Source organism: Panthera onca, chromosome B1 (genome assembly GCF_046562875.1).
Source record: "Panthera onca isolate mPanOnc1 chromosome B1, mPanOnc1 haplotype 2, whole genome shotgun sequence".
Lineage (NCBI taxonomy): Eukaryota > Metazoa > Chordata > Mammalia > Carnivora > Felidae > Panthera > Panthera onca.
This window is the reverse complement of record NC_138342.1, coordinates 57,642,832-57,663,073: the sequence shown is the minus strand read 5'-3', so window position 1 is coordinate 57,663,073 and position 20,242 is coordinate 57,642,832. Positions and strand designations below refer to the sequence as shown.

At 36.7% G+C, this 20,242-nt stretch overlaps 1 protein-coding gene across 5 annotated transcripts in view; it reads right to left on the bottom strand.

Moving 5' to 3' along the window:
• Positions 1-16,666: 16,666 nt before the first annotated feature.
• SLC4A4 (solute carrier family 4 member 4) overlaps positions 16,667-20,242 on the bottom strand; it is a 360,563-nt gene continuing 356,987 nt past the window's right edge. For 4 of the 5 annotated variants that reach the window (XM_060654905.3, XM_078446043.2, XM_060654903.2 and 1 more), the window contains exon 26: positions 19,965-20,078. Coding sequence is in view for 1 of the 5 variants with exons in the window: in XM_078446044.2 (XP_078302170.1) it covers positions 19,973-20,078 (106 nt within the window). In the remaining 4 variants the exon portion in view is untranslated. Of the gene's footprint in view, positions 20,079-20,242 lie in introns of all 5 variants that reach the window. The other variant, XM_078446044.2, reaches the window with a different exon arrangement.

Genomic DNA, 20,242 nt, shown 5'->3' with positions numbered 1-20,242 from the left:
GGTTACAGGAAGGGTTGTAGGAGAGGGGATGGGCTAAATGGCTAAGGGGCACTAAGCAATCTACTCCTGAAATCATTGTTGCACTATATGCTAACTAATTTGGATGTAAATTTAAAAAAATAAGAAATAAACAAGAAAAAAATTGAACTCACTATAAAAAAATAGAAAATAAAAGTGAGTTTCTGACTGAAGCAAGGGGAACACCATTCATCAGTAGATAAATGCAGTAATGAAAACAATGGCAAAACTAACAGAGGCATGGTTTTTCTTTTTTTCCCTCCAGACGACCCTATGAGAGTAAGGACAGCAGCTATTTTATCCACCAGTTTTATTAAGCATATATCACAATACCTAGCAAGAATCAGTACTTAATAAATAAATGCTGAATATATTGTGAATAAATAAATTCCCTATGTGTAGCTTCCTTAGAGTTGCAGGGGTTTGTTTTTTTTTTTTTTTTTTTTTATCCTACTGTTTAATCATTTGCAATTTTTTCTGTGATCTATTAAAATACAAATGAATTTAAGAGACTCTAGAGTTTGAATTTAAAAACAATAACAACTTTCTGCCATGTCTCAAAATAATTGGAGTCAGCCAGAATTCACAAAGTCAGGGTCGGAAAATCACTGCTACAGATAGTTATGCCGAAGGGATTCAAACACTCTTTTAAAACACTTCTTTGCAACCTTCAAAGTGAAGGTTTTGTTAACCTTGTGAAAGCTGTGCATGTGAACAGATGTACTCTGGAAAAACAAAATTTGATCAATACTGGCCAGAGAACAAAGGGGTTCAGACCTGAATGATTTCCACGTTTGGCTCTGGCCTATCAATCACAGGTGATGGCAGCGACCACTCTGCTGTGACAGAGAAGAGCTATACTGATTTCCGTTAGACATGCTTCTGCTAAAATAGATTAATTCTTAGTCATCAGAATCTGATTTAGACTCAAGCTTAGCAGGCTGATTTTCAGCCTATGGGAATAAAGTCACGGTAATTTTCTGATCATTTAATGGAAAAGAAGCCAGCGAAGATAAAAGAAAAACACCACACCACAGCAAGAGGCTACCAGTGTCAAATATTTTCTACATCTCAGGCCTGTTAAACATCATATGATTGGGCGGTTACTTTTAAAGGCATAATTCCCCTAATAATTAGGAATGGGATTGTTCTCAGGGTGCCTAGTTTACTACTATGGAAAATGTCACTGGAACAAGGCTAATTAAAGCTTTGCTTTATCATCACCATCTAGCTCTGGTTGCTATAGTTCCCTAAGATTTGATGCAATGGTCTTGGGCTATATTTTACTTCCAAAGATACACAGGGTGTTTTGGAGCAAACAGTAAACAGAAAGGAATATTCCAGTGGGAACTTGATTTCTAAGGAAATAGTAATTGGTGGGTTTTCTTCACTTTATTTCTTTGTTTTGTTTTTAATTTTTTCAAAATTTTTAATGTTTATTTATTTTTGAGAGAGAGAGAGAAAAAGAATGGGAGAGCGGCAGGAAGAGAGGGAGACACAGAATCTGAAGCAGGCTCCAGGCTCCCAGCCGTCAGCACAGAGCCCACAACCCACCAAGTGTGAGATCATGACCTGAGCTGAAGTTGTATGCTTAACTGACTGAGCCACCCAGGCGCCCCCACTTTATTTCTTTCACTGAAATGGCCATGCTTCTTCCATAATCAACATGGCTGATATACACATATACTTACTAAATGCATGTATGCCTTCCAGAGGCATTTACCAGATACTGAACACAATGTAATGAATAGCTCCTGGTCCTTGCCCTTGGGATTGCCCAGGCCCCTGGGGAGACAGTGTGAGAAGCCTATGGAAAGGAGATGAGTAAAAGGTGCTATGGAAACCCTGATCCTGGGGAAGTTTAGGGAGGCATACCTCAGGTAGTTGCCATCTAGCTGAGTCTTGAAGCATTAGGAGGACTTTGCCAGGATTATGAACTTGCAGTCAAACCTGGCAGTACACAGTACCCTCTTGGAACTCCTCTGCATGGATTTTCCTTGAATAAACATTTTGTTTTGGAATGATTTTAAATTTACAAAGGAAATACAAAAAAACTTACAAAAAAATACAGTTTTCCCCTAACATTAACATCTTACATGACCACGGTACATTTATTGAAATGGAGAAATTAACATTGGTGTAATACTATTAAGTAAACAACACCCATTAATCCCATTTCACCAATTCTTCCACTGACGTTCTTCTTCTCTTCTAGGGTCCAATTCAGCATACAGCGTTGCATCTAGTTGTCACTTCCCTGAGCTTGCACCACTCTGTGATAGATTTCTAGTATTTTTCATGACTGACAATTTTAAAGAGAATTGCCTGTGCATTTTATAAAACTATTTCAGTTTAGATTTTTCTGATGTTTTCTCATGATTGAATTGGAATTATGGGTTCGGGGGAAGAATATCACAGAGGTGAAGTGTGTTCATAGCATCAAATCAGAGGCACGTAGCATCAACCTGACAGCATCATCGATGTTAACCTCTATCACGTGGGTAAGTATAGCAAGTATAAGTAAGTATAGCAAGTCTGCCAAGTATAGCAAAGTTATCATTTTTCCCTTTTTCTATTTTCTTCTTTGTAGAAGAGTCAATAGGTCCATCCCACACTCAAGGAAATAGTATCTACACATACCATTTTAATGACTTTGTAAAGCAGGATTTTGTGAAGAAGATTTTTCCTTCTCCCTTATTTATTTTTCTATGTAATAATTTATTTATTTCAGTTGGGACAGATATATTTATTGTATACTTTGGGTTATTATTGAAGACTACAGTATTTACTTTATTGCTAAAATTGTTCCAGCTTTGGCCATTGGGAGCTCTTTCCCTTTATCTCCTGGGTCTTCTGACAGACCCCCATATTTACATTCTTCTAGCATTTCCTTGGTTTTTTTTGGCACAAGATGCTACAAGATCACATGGTATTATCCATGAACCGGTCTTAGAATCAACCATTTCTTAGTGAGCCTTGTCTCATTTTATGGGAAAACAGTATTTATTAACAAAGATATGCACACTGGGTGTGGCATTTTTGCAGTGTGTTTATAACCTGAGATAAAAACACAAGGATGAAGGAAATAGAAGAAATGTCAGTCAAAAAATAATGGAAGCTGGAAAAGTAACTGGCCAAGTGTAAATGTCTTAACAGACAAAGGAAAATAGAAGTAAACCAGCTGTGGCAGAAATACAGAGGCAAGCCAGTTGGTACCACAGAATCCCAGAAAGACTTGGGATCGGAGGCTCAAGCTACCTCTGAAAAATGGGAGTGCAGGTAGGCTAAAAAGAGAAGAATGGATAAACAGTGATATAATAAGCTGTTTGATCCCTAGTTTCCCTCCCACACCATGTATACCCAAGCAATTATCCTTCCCACACTAGCACAGGACTGGGGCTTTACTCTCTGGAGAAGTCCAACCAAAAGAACTCTGGACTTGGGAACTGTAGGCTTAGTTGAGGAAGTGTCTGACTGAAAACAAGAGAATTAAATAAAAGGTTCTACAAGAAATTTTGAGACCTCCTATCCCCACCCTTTTTTGTCTCTGACAGCACAATCAGCCAGATTAGAGGATTTCTCTCTGGATAAACCAAAAGAAAAGACCCACGTGTAGTGACAGTTGTGGGGGGAGGGGAGGGTCCCAACATAAGTGATCCAGTCAGCCTCCCTTACAATGAATATCACAAGACAACACCACAAGTAACTTGTAGGAACTTCTTCTCCCCCCACCTTTTTTTGTTGTTGTTGTAAAAGGTATCATGCACAAAGAATGTGTATAACATATTTATATAATGTTATATATACATAAATATATATGCAATTTTTATATATGTATATATATGAAAATACATATATGAAGAACAATTATATAATTATAAAAATTAACATTGTGTAGCTACTACCAAGGTTAAGATAAAAAATAATTATAAAAATAAATAAACATTTTGTAGCCAACCACCAAGGTTACAAAATTGCCAGTACTATAGAAGGAGACCACTGATTGCTATTCCCTTCCCTTACTTTTAGAAGTAACCATAATTCCAATTTTTAGGCTTCTTTTACCATTATGTAGACTATATACATATCCATAAAATATAGTTTACTTTTCCTTTTAAAAAATTTACAGACACAGAGTTACACTAGTATATTATTTATAACTTGATTCTTCCTTCAACATACTATTTGAGAGATTGATATATGTTGATTATGATGGTTAATTTTATGTGTCAACCTGACTGGTCCACAGAGTGCCCAGACATTTGGTCAAATATTGTTCTGAGTGTTTCTGGATAAGATTAACATTTGAATTGGTAGGTAGTAAAGCAGATTGCCATCCCTAATGTTGACAGGCTTCGTCCAAATAGTTGAAGGTCTAAATGGAAAAAACAAAAACAAAAACAAAACAAACAAACAAACAAAACGCTCCAGTGAGTAAGAACTCTTTCCTGCCTACCTTTGAGCTGAGACTTCATTATTGTTTGGTTTTTCCCCTGACTTTGGACTCTCACTGAAACACTGGCTCTTCCTGAGTTTTGGGCCTACTTGGCATTTGGCCTGAAACTACACCATTAGCTGTCTTGGTTCTCAGGTCTTTGAACTTGGACTGGAACTACACCATTGACTCTACTGGATCTCCAATTTGCCACCTCACCCTGCAGGTCTCCGAACTTGTCAGCCTCCATAATCATGTGAACCTATTCCTATAATAAATCCCACTCCCTCTCTCTCTCTACATCCTATTGATCCTATTTCTCTCGGGCACCCTGATCAATACATTGATGAATATGTGCAGTTTGTTCATTTCCTTTTCTGTATAGAATATATTTATTTTAATATTAATGAATGTTTTGTTTGGGATTATTATAATACCAATTTGGGATGGTTATAAATAATACTACTATGGGCATCTCTGTCCATGTGTCCTTGTACACATAAGCCTAAATTTTTCTTGGATATATAACTAGGAATTAAATTCCTGTCAGAGCCATAGATTCAGCACAATATAATTTTTTAAGACTCAGCAAAAAAAAAAAATTTTTACAAATCAAGATACTTATTCTAAGATATACGTGAAATTCAAAGGATTAAGAAGAGCCCACACAGTTTTGAAAAAGAGTTGGAGGAGTTAACCTACCTCATTTTAAGACTTATTATAAAATGAAAGTAATCAAGATAGTATACTATTTGTGTCAAGAATGACGAATTGATCAATGGAACAGAATGGAGAGAATAGAAATATGCTCACACATATTGTCAATTGATTTCTAACAAAGACGCAAAGCAATTTCATGAAGGAAGAATAGTTATTTGCCAAATGGTGCTGGAACAATCGGATACCCATATGCAAAATAATGAACCTTGACTGTTACCTCATATTATATACACAATTTATCTTGAAATAGGCCACAGAACTAAAAGTAACAGCTAAGATTATAAAACTTCTAAAATCTCAGTGACCTTGGGTTTGGTAAAAAATCACTTATATACAACACAAAAAGAACAAAATCCGAAAGAAAATTTTCAACAAATTGGCAGCAAAGTTTAAAATTTTCACTCTTCAAAAAACACTATTAATAAGATGAAAAGGTGAGCCATAGACTTGGGGGAAATTTCTCAGCAATTTCATTCCTAGGTTTATACCTAAGAGTCTGCGGTACCCACAATCACATATAAGGATGGTCATAGCAGCTTCATTCATGATAGCTTCAAACTGGAAATGACCCATATACTGGAAAACTACACAGCACTAAAAAGCAAATTACTGATGCACACCACAACATGGATGGCTTTCACAGCTACTATGTTCAGCCAAAGAAGCTAAACAGAAAAGAGTATACATTACATGAAATTTAAGAACAGACAAAACTAAGGTGATCAAAGATGATAAAAGTCAGAATAGTGGTTACTTACAGGAGATGGGATAAGTATTGACTGAGAAAGCTCACAAGAGTACCTCTTGGAATTCTGAAGATATCCAACATCTTGATCTAAATGGTGGTTATACAGGTATATACAAATGTAGGGTTTCATTGAGCTGAATACTTAAATTTAGTGTACTGTATGCTTCAGCTGTAAAAAGATGTTATAGAAGTGAATAAATAAATTATATATATGTTATCTTACATAAGAAATAGGAATTGTGTTTCTGGCCCCATAGATTATATTAATGCTACTGGTCAGCTAAAGCAAGGGAATTTTACAGCATATGTTTATAGGATGGATAAAATGTGTCTCTAACTTCCTATTATAGAGCTGATGAGGTTAGAGTTATGTTAGACTTTACTGATTTATAGAGTTTATGGATTTATAGAGTTGTGTTTCCTCCTCCATCTGGGAGGATTATACTTTACCACATCCAGTCATGGCCACATCATTTGCTTTGGCCAATGAAAAGTAATTGGAAGAAACACAGGCCACCTGTGAGCAGAAGCTTTTAGAGCTTTTATTTTTTTTTATTTTTTAATTTTTTTTTTTTCAACGTTTTTTATTTATTTTTGGGACAGAGAGAGACAGAGCATGAACGGGGGAGGGGCAGAGAGAGAGGGAGACACAGAATCGGAAACAGGCTCCAGGCTCCGAGCTGTCAGCCCAGAGCCCGACGCGGGGCTCGAACTCACGGACCGCGAGATCGTGACCTGGCTGAAGTCGGACGCTTAACCGACTGCGCCACCCAGGCGCCCCGCTTTTAGAGCTTTTAGATGTCTGCCATCTTCTCTGCTCCCTCTGCCAAGACTGGCAGTGTGTAGACAGAGGCTGCCCCAACAACCTAGGTTCTGGAATGAAGAAGACCTGGTGAAGGACCATATTGATAAGTAGCCTGACAAATTAATCTTTGATGTTAAAATCCACTGAGATTTTTAAGATCTCTATTAGCATAGTATTATTTAGCCTAAACTAGTTTATGAAGAAATTGGTATCAAGAAATGCAGTGCTACCCTAACAAAAACCTAAGCTATGTGACATTGGCTCAGGGGCCAGCCAATGGGCAATATGGAAACTTTGTTAATGGAGTCTGGAAAGATGACAATCCGTATTATGCATTGGCAAAACATTTGGTAGAACATTTGCTTGTGTTAACTTGGGAGATTGTTAATATATTGAGTGATCTTTGGATTTAGGTATAGAGGTTGGCAAATAAAATTAGTGGCACACCTTACTTCTTATATATTACAAGACAGATTAATTTAAGAAAAATAAAGTCAATTTGCAATCAGAGATGAAAGGGAATAAAATTGTTTCTCTTCCTTAAACATAAAAGATGAAACTGAGAGTCATTTGACCTACAAAAGGGCAAATTAAACTCACCTCATTTCAAGGGCCAAATCAAATATATGGCCATTATATTCTTTGTTATAAGTTTTGAATTAATTAAGATGGAGTCCTTTTAGTTAGATAAAATAGCTCACGGATAAGAGATTAAGGCCATGAATTGACACCCACTACCAAGGAACTTGATTAGCTAAAGTCATCTGTAATTAAGTTTAGAGAAAGAGGCATGTCTTGAAAAGATTAGGGATGAGGCTATAGGCACATGAAACTGGATGGAATATGAAGGATGGAAATAAATAAAAAATCCTAATTCTGAGAACATTGTACTAGTTGGGACTAAATATAATTGTGAGTGATCTTGACTAAAAATGACCCTTGGAGCCCCCAATAGTCCATGTAGTGGAAATAGGCTAAGAAAGTGGTTTACCCCTAAGGAGAACATATCCTCCAATGTCCTCTTCAATTGTGGCCAAGAAAGATACACTTGGAGAAGATAAACTTTCCAGAGAGTCAAGCCAAGAGTTACAGAGGCTAACAGCCAGGGAACTTATTCTCTGGGAACAGAAGAGGGGTCTAATCAAAAAGTGTTCCTTCTTCTCAGGAGGCAGGGGAGTGGGAGGCATTCTTGAAACACTTACCCAATGTGATTTCAGAATTGCTTCATGTTTCTTGTGATTTCTCTTCCTGAAAAGGGAATATTCCCTGCAGTTATGCTCTCTGTCCTCTAACATTAACTTGTGGGTGTGTGGGTCTCTTAATGAAGAGAAACCACACTCAGACCTGATGTAGTAAAGACAATACCAAAATGGTTTACCTTCATCTTGATGCTATTCCTGAAAATTTGGATTTTTCTCCTCTGAGGGAATTGAGTGTATTTTGTATGCAGAAAGGAAGGAAGCAAATATTTCCGAATAAAATTGAGGTCTGTGCTAAATTTTGTTTTATACTATTCTTCATTTGTCTTTCTCTGAGGAAGGATTATATAACCCTCCCTGTTAACCTCAGACTTCGTCATATGGCTTGCTTGAAACAATGAAATATGAGCAGAAGTTATCCATAGTTCTCTTGTGCTCTACTTTCACTATCGTATGGAATTCAGCTATATCCATGGGGGCTACTCCATCAACCTGGATCATGAAGCAAAGATGACAGGGAGCAGAGCTTCAGCCAACCTGTAATGGACTTGTTGCAAGAGTCAGAAACAAATCTTTGTTGTTATAAGCCCATGAGTTTTTGAAGCCTTTGTTCCTCAACATAAGTTTTCCTGTGCTAAATGATAGGGCTTTTTTCCCCCTTTTGGAGTCTTTTTGAACATAGTGACCTTCTAAAGATGTACTTGAGCCCCGTAGCAGCCACCCCACTAGAGAGTGCTTCAGCTGTTAAGAACATGAGTCACTCTCTTGTGCTACAAGAATAAGTGCTAACATGTAGTGTTGGGGGAGTCAGGCTTGCTTTCTTGTGTTCTCATGACATCGCTGAAGTTGGGAAGACACTTGTGGAAGCTTAGCTCAACCGGTTTCCACTTGGGCTTGGGATCAAGAAGTAGTATTCCCAGCGAACTGCACAAGAGATGGAAAACCTACTGTAGGAAATTAAAAGAACCACCAGCATATTGTCTGTGCTTGCTTTGAACCAGAAAACTGAATTTACTCTCATGGTGTCACAGAAACTCAAAAGTCTTGAGTGCCTAACAGGATCCATGGAAGCCTCACCTGTAGAGCTGGTTGCCATTTATTGGCTTCTAAAGGTATATATCTATCATCTTAGTCAGAGAGGCCTTTGCTGAGCCCACTGGCTTGCCATTGCAGTGGGATCTAGGGTATAACAGAGCTGAAAGACCTCAGAATATTTATCCAGAAAAGGAACAGCATCAACAACCTTGCCTGTCTGGGTGAATGGGGAAGAAAAATGGATTACTAAAAAAAGCTGTTTAATGGGATATTTCTTAAGTGAGAACTTTTACGTTACAAAGCATATTATTAACGTGAACTGTTATCATGTATTAGCATAGCTTAGTGGTTAAGGGAAGAGATTCTGGGGCCAGACTGTTCCAGGCAGGTCTACCACTTATTAGATACACGATTGTCTTAGGTCAGGCTCCTGGGCAGAGATGTCCATGCAGGAGACTTACTGGACGGTGCTCTCAGGATCAACCCTCACAGGGAGTGAAGAGAACAGAACTGGGTGGAAGGACAAATTGGATCAGACATAGTTGCAATACAGGCTTCAGCTGATCCCCTCGTGGTTGCTCAGGACCTAGAATGGTTTTTCAGAGATGTCCTGAACTGAGGTAAGGGTCATTGGATGTGGGTTGCTTTTGAGGGAGGGGAATAACTGTGGGTACAGAAATTTGCTGTGGCTAAAGGAAATTTCTGAGGAAGACTCACCTGTGACTGTCAGCAGCCAGAATACCTACAATGACAGCCCGGGTCCTGAAAAAGTGCTGAGAAGTGCCCTGCAGCACGTCAGTTACTAAGGACAAGTTACTTAACCTTCTATCCCTTGGTTTCTTTGACTATAACATGGAAAGATAATGGTACCTTTCTCATTGGGTTGTTATGAGGATAGATTAATATTTGTAAAGCATCTGGAACATTGCCTACCACATAGTGAGACCATATAAGTGACTGTTAAATAATTCTCCAGTGGAGGTTTTCAGGGAATATACTGTAACGAATAGATGGGGGAGCTTTATAATTAGTCTATTAATTGTTTCTATGGGGACACTTACTCTGAAAGTGCTTTTGAATGTTTGAAAGCAGTTAATTCTCAAGTAGTTTGGAAGTTCTCCATGAAAATTTTAAGAAAAGTATTAATTTGCTTGGAAGCAGCTTTTTAGCAATCATGCATATACAATTTATCTCAGGCTTTATTTAAATTATTGCATAATTTATTTTTTTATTAAAAAATTTTTTTAATGTTTTTAATTTTGAGACAGAGAGAGACAGAGCATGAGCAGGGCAGGGGCAGAGAGAGGGAGACACAGAATCTGAAGCAAGCTCCAGGCTCTGAGCTGTCAGCACAGAGCCCCATGCGGGGCTCGAACTCATGGACTGTGAGATCATGACCTGAGCCAAAGTCAGACACTTAACCAACTGAGCCACCCAGGCGCCCGTGCATAATTTAATTTAAATTATTGAATTGCTGAAATATGAATAAAAGGGTATGATTCTTGACAGGTGCTGCACTAAATATCTTACATGCATTTCTCATTACAATCTCTTTAAGAGATAAAATACTATATTGTTACTACCTCTGTGTACAGATGGGAAACTGAGACTCAGAAAGTTTTGCAAGGGTGGAATTCAAAGCTAACACCAAAGCCTTGATACTTAACCACTGAATCCTTCCATATAAGTCATCCACACACTCAGCTGTTCCAAGTCTTTGAAATACCTGTTTGATTTCTTAAGCATTGCACTCAAAGAAAAGGTAGCCTACCAGAGTTACTCTTCACAAAATTCATAAATAACCCAACAACATCATTTTTAAGCTCGTTAATGGAATACTCAAGCTTCTCATCCTAGATAATAAATAATTAAGATATTGAAATTCTAAACCTAACTTGTATTCATATCGTGGATGTCAGCTTGCACAGAGTTCTAGAAGCATTATATAAAAAGATACATTTTGTATTAAATTACATATTTAGTAGGGGGATATGTATTCATGACATCAAAAATAGACTCAGCACTTTCTAATCATAGCATCTATCACAGTCTTACCCTTCAAAAAAGCTGATCCTTTAACAACAGCTTATATATATAGTCACTAATCCACTAATTCATAGTTACTTGTAGTTCTATTGTGGCCACCAGTTGAGAAGCCTAATCAATAATTGAAGCTCCATAACTGCTAACGTTCAACTGATGCACCCTTTGACAATTCTATCACTGAAACTTAATGTTTGAAATAATCCTGACTGAGCTAAATTTTCACCAGGTCAATCTGACATCCAAGATCGGGTTAAATAGGGTAAAAGAAGACAAGAGCGTTCCTAACACTGGAGAATGCTTATTTTCAAAACAACATATTACTGTGAAATTTTACCTTTAATCCATTCTTTCCACCCCATCACACCACTTGTGATTTTTTTCAGGTACTAGACTGATATACCTTGAGGTCATGAAGGATAGACCTCAACCCTAGTTTCACCCCCAGAAGATGTCAATCAAATTCCCTTTAGCCAGTGATTGATCTAAATGTGGGTGGCTGATTCAGATCTACCCAACTAGACATAGGAGAAGTCTGCTTCTTTGGGAGACAGAGCCTCCCTTCCCAAATATAAAGGCAAAATCTAGCTAAGAGAAAACCCTTTGTGTATTTACCTGCTTCTTCTGTTTGGATATTTCTGAAAAATGTAACAGCTCTCTTTCAACATGAGTGAAACAACCAAGAGAAGTACAGAGATGTTAGCTCTGACAGTATCTACACAATGAACAATATCCAGAAGCTGCCTAACCCCAGACTATTTAAGCCCAAATTAAAAGTTATTAGTTTGTTCATACACATTCATTTGTCCAAACACAGGGCCACACAGTGTCCTTGCACTTTTCTCCATTTTTTTCTTTCTCACTCCTATTTTCAACCTTCTGTCAGCTGCCTTTTACATTGTCACAGGTAACAATCTCATTTGCAGCTGGTTCCCTAAAATTTTTTGAATGTTGAAATCAATAAATTTATTTCCATTATTATGACAATGTTAATATTCTATGTTAATATTCTAGTACACCCAAGTAGTAGGGTATAATTACAAATCCAGTATAATTACACCTGAGTCACTCAAAGGAGAATGTCAACTTCAGGTAAATGCTCTTTCCTTATGTGTTCCATCAATAGGTCAAAGCATGAGTCTACTATATATTTGGAGTATTTACTATTCATACAGTATTAAATTTTTTTTTCCTGGAGTTCCTGAGTGTTTTTGTTTCTGCTTTGAGAAAATAAACCTATGCCTTCATCATAGCCCCAATATCTTCCAGATCCTGACTCCTTCTTGGAATGAAGCACATTCTTTTCCTTGAATTTCCCTACCTTCTCTTCCAATTTGGATCGATTTGTTAATATTTGGACCATGACTTTCTTGTGCAACTTTTATTTTTTCCAGAATTTTCTAATTGCCCTTTTTTTCAATGCCTTCATCTTATACCCAAGTGCTCCAAGTTTCCAGTCACTTTAGCCATTCCACAGAGTACTTTTTCTATGTCCCTTCCCCAACTCTCTGTCCTTCTACTTTAGTTTTGATTGGTTGCTCTCCAAGCCTGATGCACACCTATTATTCTGGGACTTTACTGTTCAACAAAGCTGATTGATTTTTGTGATGCTGACTCTGTCTCACTTGAATAGTGAGGTATATTCGTGAGTAATATCCTAAGAACAGGTAAGTGGGAAGATAAACTGGAATTTGATGGTTCCTAAATATTTTATTCTACCTTATACTTTATTAATAGGTTAGTTACATCTAGAATTTTAGGTTTAAAATCATTTTCCTCTAGAAGTTTCACAACATTGCACTCTATGTTCTAGCTGTTCTAATTTTGCTGTTGAAAGGATTGTCATTGTCTTGATTTTTAGTTCTCTGTATGTGACCTCTTTTTCTGATTCTTATTTTTGTGTTTTGAAATCTTTTTCTTGGTTACCTGAAATTCCACAGTATTACATGTAGATAATTGTTGTTTCTGGCCAGATTTATATATGAAGATGTGTATCTACCTTCATTTCTGAGAATATTTATTTATTTTATAGATTGATACTTTATGCCTTTTCTTACGTATTTTTTCTTTTGGATTCTCTATTTTGGGATAATTTATAAACTTTATCTTCCAACTATTCTGTAATTTGTAAAAACTTTGGAATGGTATTTTAAATTTTCAAGTGTTCTCTCTTAATTCTTTCTTCTTTTTAAAATGATCCCATTCAAATCTTGCATGGGTAGTGTTTTCTCAAGTATAAAGTAAATTACAATGATTTTTTTTTTTTTTGTAAGTTTTCTTCTGGTCTTTGAAACACTTGTTTTTAAAGGATTAATCTTTTCTATTAGCCTTGGTCTTTCTCAGTAATGCTTAAAGGATTTCTTCAAATGATTTGTGATTCTTACTGCCCATATGTACCTTCACATTTTGAATGAGAAAAAATATTTGACAAGGAACGTTCTGCCTATGGGTGAGTTTTGTTGACTCTCAGGCCTTGTCTGTCAGATGAGGAATTTAGTGTTTTCAATAGGTGTTCCCACTTTTTCTCAAGACAGTTTGTTCAATTATCTTGGAGAAGAATTCTGATTTTTTTTTTTTTTTTTTTAATCTAAGGAGAAGAGCGTGGCATTAGGCTGATTGACGAGCAGAGGTAGGAGAGCAGATTCTATATATACACACACATCCTGTTAATACCCATTTTCAGCCAGTCCTACTTCGCATTCCCATCTCGGATACTTGAGTCTGAGACTTACTGAGATTCTCCTGGCCATCCATCAATGACATTAACTGTATCCTCCTCTGTGTTCTGAGCTGCAGCTTCCTGCAGACTGCTTTATCATCCAAACATGCATTTGCCTTTCATCATTAGAATTTGTGGGTGTCTCTGGGTCACATGTGCCACCTTCCATAATTGTTTTATTCCTTTACAATCATTTTATGGAGTCTTGAAAAGGAGAAATCTTGGTTCATCAATTTGTACAGAAGTCAGTTTTACATTTAAAAAAAGGGGAGGGGGGTTAGTGCCTGGGTGGCTCAGTCAGTTAAGTGTCTGACTTTGGCTCAGGTCATGATCTCATGGTTCATGGGTTTGAGCCCCACATCGGGCTCTGTGCTGACAGCTTGAAGCCTGGAGCCTGCTTTGGATTCTGTGTCTCCTTCTCTCTCTGCCCCTCCCCGACTCGTGCTTTTTCTCTCTCTTTCAAAAATAAATGGACGTTAAAATTTTTTCTTAAAAAAGATCCTGGAGGCAGAATAGGGAGTATATATTTTCAACAGGCAAGACATTTACTCAATTCAATCATTTCCCTGTAAAACCAATACATCTACCTTTAAGATTTGTTGTGATGTCCTTGCCTCTGTACCAAATAGCCTGATTTTTAAGTTCCTAAGTATGTTTTATAGTTTTAAAAGTATCTTCTCATAGGTTTAAAAATATTTCCTCTTTTCCTACCAGGCTGAAGCTCTTGATTCTTGCTAACTCACTTTTCCTATCAGTAATTTTCTGTTATTTCTCATGTCCTGTGTTCCGAGAAAGCCACAGATGACCAAGCTTAACACATTGAAGCGTTTTGAATAAAACAAGTGGAAATAGATTCTGTGGGAGGATCTGAGCTCTTCTCCCAAAATGATGGTGTTCAAACTGTGGCGCCTAGCCCTTGAGACATGCGGGTTGGTGGTTCAGAGGCTTCTGTGCTTTCCTCCCCTGTTCTCAGGTACATCAAGTAAAGAAGAGCCGCTGAAGCCCCCAGTTTTTTTCATAACATACCAAATACAATTTGATCTTAACTTCTTGACTCAGTTGTTGTTACACATGACGACATTTACAATTCTCTGTGGGTACACTGAAGAATTAAACAGACTCACCCATATTATTGCCTATTCTAAGTGTGGCGGCTTCTGTTGCTTCTTCCAGCTCAGTGATGAAATCCAAACCCCATTTTCACCACCACTACCACCATCCAGATGCTCAGAGCTCTTGACTCTACATGAAGTTTCTAGGTTGAAAGATTGTTATAGCCAATGTCTGTGTCTCATTACTTTTTTTTTTAATGTACTTTTTTTTACTGCTACCAACGGTTCTTTCTCATCCCCTCTATGTGCTGCCTCCCCGGTCCACCAACCACCACTCCCTGTTTATAACCACAGGCAGAACTGAAGTTTCCTGGAGAATTGTAAATAATAGAGGGAAGTCTGGATAGGCCCAGCAGGAGGAAGTAGGTGTCATGTACCTTCTGAGGAGTACCATTCCAAGATTTCGTTTTTTTGAATAATAATTTTTTAATAAGTGCTTATGCTTAGCGGTTTTTTTTTTCCTTTGAGAATTGACTATATACATCATCCTGGATTCAAAAAATGGCATTTTATATTTCACTAACTTTATAAAAGAGGAAGAACAACACAACTTTTTCAGTAAAACCATTTCATTGTTCTTAGTTGGACATATTTTTTTCTTTGAACCCCTGCATATTACTTCATTAATACTTGAATAGGTAATTCTGACAATCTCTTATTTTATATAATTTGGATGCTTATTTTATCATTCTGCCTGGAGTGATAAAAAGCCATCTGGGGTCAGGGACTCTAACTTACTCATCTTTGTATTCCTTGTAACACCCAAAGAGTAAAATAACAGGCACTTCATAATTATTTGAAGAGTTGAACAGAAGCACTTGACACTCGTAAATGCATAAAGTTACTTTATTTTAAGTATACATTTAATTTTGAAAAATATAAATGCTAAAATATCTCATCTTCTTCATCTCTTAATTCCATAAAAGTCACAATAGAAAGCTTCATAAAACTGTAAAATACTATAATGTTATAGGAATTTTAGGTTTTATATTGGAAAAAAATTATTAGTAATATATTGAAATGTTTTCTGTTCTTTATCATTTGTTCCACCATGTTGATCTACTTCATTTAAAATAAAAAGATGCATCATTTCTCCAAAGTTAATAAAGACTTAAGAGAATAAAAATAAGAATATCTGAAAGTGCGTATTGATTCTGAAAAGTAAGGTGTACAGATATGTACCAGCCATGAAAATGGCTAAAAAAGAGGCAACTACTCACTCTTTTCACATTGTAGGACTGGGACAAAGTTAACTTCTGGCTCTAAAAGTTTCACTGGATGACTTTAGCCCTGAGTTGCAATTATCTGCCTGGGAAACAGAATTCAGGATTTTTGTATGTACCCATAGAGCACAGAGAAATGAGCTAAGAAATAGGTCATACCCAAATTTCTGGTCAAAACACAACTTGACTGGCTAGCATATACCATAAAACTTTTTTTTTTTTTTTAAATTTCAGGCTGCAATGAAGCTCAATGAAATCATCATGTGAAAACTCCCAAGGCCCTTCAGCCAGTCAAATGCTATAAAATATCATTTGATTGTATTCAGCCACTTGGTGCCACTGGGCTTTATGCTCATGCTGTGAAGAGTAGATGTGAAATATCATGGAATAAATAAGAAAATCTCAAGTTCCTGCACCAAAATCACTAAGTGGTATGAAAAGATTTGAAGAAAGCTTTGTCCCATCCCTGAACAATGTCAACCTCTGTAATACAACTCAAATGGTTTTGTTTTGTTTTTAAAGGATAGTCAGCAGTCAATACATTTCAAGTACTTTAACACAGTTAAAAAAAAAAAAAAGAACCAAAAACTCGGAAGACAATCGTTCTCTATATTATACAGCAATATATAGCTGATAAAAGATTTACTCTGTGTGTGTTGGTGCGTGTGCATAAAACATACACAAACTGACTTACTGATGGCAGATAACCACTTCTTCCCACCCTTCCCCCATTTCTTGAGGTGGGGGCTCATTAGAGAGGGTTTTGTTTTTGTTTTTGCACATCGTTAAGCCTCCGTCCCCCACCCCGACTCCACTGCTTGACTGGAAGAAGAGGCAGGATCACTACTGCCTGTGGCACAGAAAATAGTTAGGATTCCAAGTCCTTGTCTCACACAGAAGAAGAGCGATCTTTATCAAGGAAAACAGTGTCTCCAAGAGATTTTCTTTCAAATGCAAAATGAGAGGCCTTTATGCTCCTTTGATAAGGCCAACTCTTGGCCTAGTGATCTCTTCAACAGTAAGTTTGTACAACCACAGGACTTCTGCTTGACATCTTGGGAGTGTACACTTAATCTTGGACTCCTAACAACTCATGTCTCTGTATTCACATCGGGGAATGACACTGTGTGAAAAATTCACCATTGTACTGTATTCTGTGTGTCCAGTTTACACAAACAAAACCACCGCCAAATCCGGCTAGTCCTCAGACAATGAGTAAATTCAGTTGAAATGCAGATGATCTGGTGGCTCTGTATGGACCTCAGGTTTTGTATGCTTGTTGGGTAACTACTTCTGTTCCTCTGAAACTAATGATTTTTAAAAAGTTTCCCTGGGCTCCAAAATTCTGCAAGGGTGTGATATTAACTGTTACTTTTAGCAGACAGAAAGTACTATACTGCATTCACATCATGAATTTCAACCTTTTGCCACAGAATATGGATCATAAGTGGATGTGAGATAGCTTTTAGATCTGCTCAAAGGCTGAAATATTGAGTTAAGTCACTTCAGGAGTTCTTTGAAAGAGATGGAGAAAGGCACAGATCCTGAAATACTTGATTCATGATCAGAAAGATAAAGTATTATATCTAGGGCTTTTATAAAAGTGAATAAAGGTATCTTTAATTTAACATGATCATAGGTTAGACTGAACTTATTATGCATGGCTCTTAGACATTTTTTTTGATGCTTCCCTTGGTAAAGAAAAAGGAAAATCTTCTTATATAGTTTTATATTAGAGTAATGAAAAACCAGGTAGTATAATCATTTTAAGGATAGCTCTAAATACAAACGCGATGCCAAAATCTGGTGTGTAAGGTTTTAACAAATAACACGTAATCTGCTGCTTTCATTTTAATGAAAACACATTGCAGGTCATTTATGTCTAATTTGTATAAAATTTAAAGTTTTAAGATTAGCAGATACTATAAAAGTAACAGCTAATTCAGGATAATAAGATTTTTATAATCAGAATTTTAAGAGGACAGAATTATAATTTAATTAACACAAGAATGAGTGGGAGTCACTATGTGCATATATTGAAACCAAATAAATGGCTTCATCCTGCTTCTGGTACTCCTCCAGCAACCTGTTTTAGTTAGGATATATCACAAATGTGGTTACATAAATCCAAAATTATGAATTCAGTTATGCAGACTCACAACACATAATGCAACCTATTAAAAAGATTACACTTAAATAACATGCTAAATTTGGTGACTAAAGACCCAATTTTCTTTTTTCTAATTTTCAGTATGGTACTTTGAAATATATCCACCCTAAAAAACATGTGTGAGCAATGTTAAAATGTGTGTGTGTGTGTGTATATATACACATACATATGTATATATATATGTATATACATATGTATGTATATATACACATACACATACATACACACATACATACACATATACACACACACATACACATATATATACATACACATATGTACATATACATACCTCAGCAGATCTGTCTGCATTCCCATAAACACTATAAATAGGTCAATGGTCTATTAATATTTCTATGAATTTTGTAGGATCCGTGATGGCATCTGGGCAATAAAATATATTTAGCCTTATTTGCATAATGGTAAATCTCTCAGACCTCTCATGGATTTTTCATACATAATGGGGTTTGGGTTTTATGAAAACTGACACAGGGGTCTGGATAACTGTCCATTGCCTACCTTCGCTCTTTTTCTAACTCTGCACATATGTGCACCAGCCACACACAGAGTATGTACACAAACACACAAATATTTCAAAATGAAAAAAATGTCCAAAATACTGCATAGGACATCGACATGGTAATACAATCAGCATCTATGTCTGGATATTACTATTATCAAAACATCAGTTATTCCCATTACATAGGAGCTTCTCCCTTCTTCCCCAATCTCTTCATAGAACAGTAAATTTCTCTTAAAGAAAGGGAAAAATGGATGCTTAGAAACATGGTGTTTTTAATCTGATCCAGCCCTCTGGCTTACCTTAGAGATTGTGTATCCGTGTGTGTGTGTGTGTGTGTGTGTATGTGTGTGTGTGTGTATGTGTGTGTAAAAATCACATTATATACAATACAATTTTTACAGAAAGCCTGGCAGCTACAAATAAGAGGTAGAACTACTCAAAACTATGTTTCCTGCTGCAGGAAAAAATTCATTTTCTTTACAGTAATTAAAAAAAAGTTTAAAAAATTGACAAAAAATAAGTTGCAGGTTAGGCCCCATAATTTAAACAACAAAATCTACGAAGAAAAATATTCTTCAATGTACTCAACAGATAAGTTCATTAAAGGGTTAAAAAAAGTTGCATAGGAAAAAGGGATATTCCAGCACTTGCTACAATGATGGCAACAGTTTCTCTACAGGGAGTTAAGTACCTTTAGTTTTTCTTCTTTTGATAACTCTAAGATTAGGGCTTACAAGCAAGAGCAAGTTCGCATTGCAGCACTTTTTCCAGTCCTGGAAAGCTCTAGAAGCAAGAAGGGACTCTGCCTGGAGGTCAAGGTTTATTCTACCAGGCAGACAGACAAGCCAGTAAGCACAGCTCCAAAGCTAGTTGTAAGTTCCTTCAATACGTTAAAAAGGTGTTACAAAATCCTTAATACTTTTGCCCTCTGCTTAATAAAGGAAAAGGACAGGGTCTGTGTGTGTCTTCAGTGACAGAGGAATTTGGTTGTCAGAGGACACATCTGAAAGTGTGAAAAGAAAAGGGGATTCTTCAGATGTTTTTAAGGAACAGTGCAGTATGGTCTTGATTTTACCTATGCAAGAGAGAAGCAGAGTGAGCACTATATTATTTGGCCAATGACCAAAACCCAAAACAAAACAAAAATTAAAAAATAAACAACCAGACAAAACCCCAGAACATTAACAACAAAAACTGTCAATTTTAAAGAAAGACAAACAGGTTACAATGTAGTTTCTGTTCCCTTGCTCCTCCAGAAATAATCATTGTCTTCAGGGTCAAGTTCTATCCTAATTTGAGGCACAACTTTTACTGGAGTTCTAGGAGGACTGGAGAAAAAAGAAAAGAAAGGAAATAGTAAGTAAATCAGATTTCCTTTATCATGTGTCAAATATACTTCTGCACTGTGCAGAAGCTGGATGGGTCTGTCCTTTGTTCTCTTTAAAATACTTATCTGCTCTTTCTGTATTAAACACAAACATTCTTAAATGGG